The following is a 4,751-nucleotide window of genomic DNA, read 5'->3' on the forward strand; positions in this document are numbered from 1 at the left end:
AATAAAAGAGGACCCAAACCTGAGCCCTGCAGAACACCTGTATTGATGAAAGCTTTGATTTAAACTGCTTCAGCTGTATAAACAGAGTATGACCCGTAAAATAAGATCAAAACCCAGTCAGAGGGGTACCTATGATTCAAATAGACTCCAATATAACAGAATGCTGTGGGCCGAGAACACTATGATAGGGATAGAGTCCATATTGAAATTGCTTATAAAATGCTATAAACAGAAAGATGATCCCATACCTGGGCTACAACAATCCATTCCAGTATTTTAGAAAGAAACGGTAGATTTGAAATGGGGTGAAAATGATCACAGTTACTTGAATCAGCCTTCAGTTTCTTAAGTATAGGAGTTATCACAGCAGTTTTGAGCGAAGACAGAACAATACCAGAAACAAGCGGCAAGTGTATAATATCAGTAATTAAAGAATAGAGAGAAGGTAAGCAGGCTTTAACCAAGTACATTGGAATAGTATCCAAATGACAAGTGGTAGATTTATATTTTTGAATAATACAGACGACTTTCTCTGTGCTTGGAAGTTTCAATGTGGAAAGAGTAGAAATTAGAGGTTGCTCTGAACAAAATGCCAGATAAGCCTTCATCACCAGAGTTATTCTGAGTAATAAAGGAAAAGATGCATGTGAAATCACTGTACATAAAAGTGTGAACATTTTATTTTTGCCATTTATACAGTTCTGCTACAATCCACTTGTAAATATTTCACAGCAAAATTCATCAATATGGCATTGTTGACCAGCAGAGGTAGCAAAAATGTATAGAATAACGAAATTTACATATAGACATGATAGAACACTATACAATACAAAGAGTAGAGTATCATGTGGAGGTCCTGGCTGCCCTGTCCTGCTCATGTTTGTCTCTCTGCTGCTGCTTCATCTGTCTGTACAGCTGCACCGCTCTCTCCCGCTCCTCTTCCATCATCCTCTTCCTCGCCATAGAGGGTTTGGCTACCGACACAGGACTGTGACCCAGGAGGGAGTTCAGGAGAAGACCTTTGGGCGCCCCCTTGAGGTCAAATCACGATGGGAATTATGAATTATGAACAAAATAGATTTTAATTAGCATCTCTAAATATCTTACCTGGGGTTTGACTATGGCTTTCCTTGGTTTAACACTCAGTAATGGAGGCGCCATGGCAACCTCTCCGAATGGTACCTCATCTAAGAGGAAGAGACATGATGCTCAGGGTACATTTGATGAGAATGCTAAATGTATATGTTTATATATATATACCTTTAAACATCTCCTCCTCTTCACGATCCTCTTGCTTGTTTAACTTCTTTCTCTGCTGCCGAAGTTTCTCTTTATTGAGCCTAAAATAAAGCTAAATAAACTTTAACACACTATGGCAGTATTTGAAATGACTATAATCTTTTTTTATAGAGAAACTTTGCAACAAGGGTGTGCAGAGTGACAAGCGTTTTACATGATTATTTAATGCATTTGTTGTCAGATTGATTAGATTGACAAGCTTAATCAATTAAACGAGCAACAACAATTACTTAATTAGCAATAAACACCATGATCACACAAAGACCATGGTGAAAATAAAAATTAGATATGAGGTAAATTATATTTCCATGTTTTTGCGTTCCCTTGAGAAACGTTGTGTTCTCGCAAGACTTTCAGGCTCTGCTTGTTTGCAAGTGAAAGCAAAAAGTATTGTGAGCAAAAAAAGTTTTTCTGGGAACACAAAGCAAAAGGTTTTGCAAGCGAACGTAACGTTTCTCAGGGAAAAACAAAAAAATATTTGGGTAACACTTTACTTACAGCCTTTATGTGTAATGCAGTATAAAGGATATTCATAATATATGTTATAATGCATCATATCCTTTCATAAAAGTTAACATGCATTATAATTCATATTTTCTAATTCTGTAATTGGTTGTCTGTGTTATTTTTAAGGACTCTGTATTAACGCCCCTACTTTGCAGTTTGAGTGTTAATCAGTAATGCGTGTCAAACTAACCAATTCTTTTTAGTAGATTTCTTTTCCTCCGTCTTCTCCTCTTCTTTTAGCTCGACCTCCGGCTGTCGGTCTAATTGGTTGTTCGTGAGAAAGAGGACATGCTCAGTCTCTTGGGTCATGCGGTTGATGTAAGCCTTCTCTGACTCTTGTCGTCCTCTGCGGAAGTGTGGGACAGGGATATCTCCTGAGAGCAGCTTTGGCTTAGAGGCTAAAACAAGAGATATATATGAACACACAGCAAGACGTCCCGTCCTCCGCTGCCCTTGCCACTGGCCGTGTCCTTGAGCAATATTTGTGGGTCACTAGCTTGTCTGCAGACAGAACCCAGACAGCAGAGGGGGGATGCCGCCCACATGATGCACCTCAATCAATTTTCAACCAACGGGCAAATTGCATGTAATTGTTTTAAAAGAATTATAATCTTGCATAAATGGGTTACAATTATGTGCAGTGACAAAAAATATATATTGCATGTTTGAAAGTTCAGTGTGAGATTATTTGAAACCACTGCTTCAAAAAAACACTATTGGCCCTCTAGGCATACTGACAGTAATTAATATTGACATATTAGCATTAACATCATTACCAATCTTCAAGCTTCTAATGAATGATGTCATATATTAATTTGAAAGAATGTCATGTTTTAAGAGCTTACATTAATAAATTATAAACCAGGGACAGATTTAACACAACTCCTGACAGATTTAAGGTTTTAAGCAGCTGGTATTCCAGTTATATGATAACATGTCCAATATGAGTAATGACATTTCAATTCAACATTAAAATGACTAGTGATCTACATTTATATTAAGAAGTTACAGTCTTATTTATTACAATTTTACTTTTACAAATAATCTACAGTAAGTATATGGGTCTGCTTTTTGTGTAGTACAAGCTGCAGCATTTATTTACCACCCTTCCATTATAATTTATTTTGTGAAAATTGTGTAAGACAGACAGTACCTTTTCCCCTTTTCTTTGAGCCTTGTTTCATCATCTCTTTACTCTTCATGATTTCACGCAAACGACGAGGAATCTGCTGGAGGTGATCGTCTGATGCAGGGTCAGCATGTTTATTTGACTTCTTTGCACTAATAAAAGACAAGAAACTTAGATTAGATATATCAACACCAATCAAACGAGTAAACTTGTATCTTACAAAATCATTTTTGAAGGAACACATGGGGCTATTGAAAAGACAAGGGAACAAAATAGTTTTCGATAATAATGCTTGGTCATTGAGATTTGATTAAAAGCAAAAGATACAGGTTTAAGAAATACCTACAATTGATATTTAAACCATTTAGAAAATAAGATGAATATAATTTCAGAACTATGCTTATATACAAGGGTCCCACAACCCAAATACATTTCTTTTAGCCATTCATATTAATGAATACACTGTATGAAGGTGGCATTTTCAGGTTTTGGACACAGCCTTTTCAAAACACACAGTGGATATTAATACATTTTGCTGTGACGTTAAGCCACTGAAATAAGAAATCCTGAAAGATGCAAAGTTACCCAATTATACCAGAATTAATTACGCTATGTACTGGGAAATGTCTTCACCATTTTCTGTCAATCCATATGATATATATGGTTTAAATTAAGCAATATTTCCACATTCTACTTGTTAATTTTGGTTATGTTTACCAGTTGAAATGAATAACGTTATCCAGACATCTCTCTGAAACGCCGTTACTGAAGAAGTATTAAACCTCTGATTTACCTGAAATGCTTCTCATTCTTCTGTTTGAGTTGTTTTTCTGGTTTCATCGTGTATTTTTATGTTTTACCCAGTTGACTGTAAACTCGTGTGGTGTGTTCTTCCTCCTGCTCGTCTTCCTCTGCGTTGCGGAGATCAGCGGCACATCAGCGCGTCACTGCCACTCACCGGACGATGTGTGAACTACTCACTCCGATCGCGAGGGTTCCAATATTATGTAAATCATATATTTAGTCAGTCAAAAACAAAAAATTTGCGGGATTATCTCCATTAATTATACCATTGTACCATTACTAACTCCCAAAGTATCTAAAGTTCATTTACGTATTTTTCCTACGCTACGTAGGAAATTTCATACGTGTTATTTATTTCCTTTGTGTTACCTTGTTTACATGGCTGTGGCGATACCGCCAATTTAATTTAGGCTACTACTCAGGACAGCCACTGTTATTAATTTATTCTCATAATTATTTACATAATGTTACAGACAGTTAACATAAATTTCACTATTTCATGTACAAAACTTGCCAATAAACACCTCTGGTTTTAGTCCCTTCTGTAATAATGTGTTAGTTCCATACTGTTCCTGTCTTTGTTGACATCTTTCTGGACTTCTCCAAATCACGTATTTCCTATTTTTCCTTTATTTCTGCTACTGTTGGTTCAAAACCTTTTCTTTATTCTTGCCTTTCCTTCTGTAGTTCAAACACATCCGTTAGAAATTCTGATTCTGAACATATATTTTCAGATTAACATCATGAGGTAATCTCTTGGTGAAGTTTAAATGTGATGTGGGCTCATGACCAACTAAAGACAAGCTCTCACTAAAGAACTGAGACTACATGAGTCGCCATGGTGCTCACACTACACAACAATTTTTATTTTTGTCTGTCGTAGTCTTGTCTTAGCAGCACTCACATTACACAACACAACAGCAATAAGGTGTACAAACTACAAGATAGTTGGCCAAGCGGAAGTCCTAGGGCAACAAAGAAAAAAACGTTTTCTCACATGAGACTTTAGAGA

General features: G+C 36.4%; 1 protein-coding gene across 1 annotated transcript; it reads right to left on the bottom strand.

Moving 5' to 3' along the window:
- Positions 1–662: 662 nt before the first annotated feature.
- On the bottom strand, positions 663–3,892 carry ccdc137 (coiled-coil domain containing 137). The gene is made up of 6 exons (XM_056232942.1): positions 3,729–3,892; positions 2,960–3,087; positions 1,997–2,204; positions 1,261–1,340; positions 1,108–1,187; positions 663–1,032 (listed from the first exon to the last, which is right to left on the bottom strand). The coding sequence occupies exons 1-6, from the start codon at positions 3,773–3,775 to the stop codon at positions 844–846; spliced, it is 732 nt and encodes a 243-aa protein (XP_056088917.1). The 5' UTR covers positions 3,776–3,892; the 3' UTR covers positions 663–843.
- Between the last annotated feature and the right edge of the window lie 859 nt (positions 3,893–4,751).

This window comes from Rhinichthys klamathensis, unplaced genomic scaffold, assembly GCF_029890125.1.
Source record: "Rhinichthys klamathensis goyatoka isolate OS25496 unplaced genomic scaffold, OSU_Roscu_1.1 h1tg000015l_1, whole genome shotgun sequence".
NCBI lineage: Eukaryota > Metazoa > Chordata > Actinopteri > Cypriniformes > Leuciscidae > Rhinichthys > Rhinichthys klamathensis.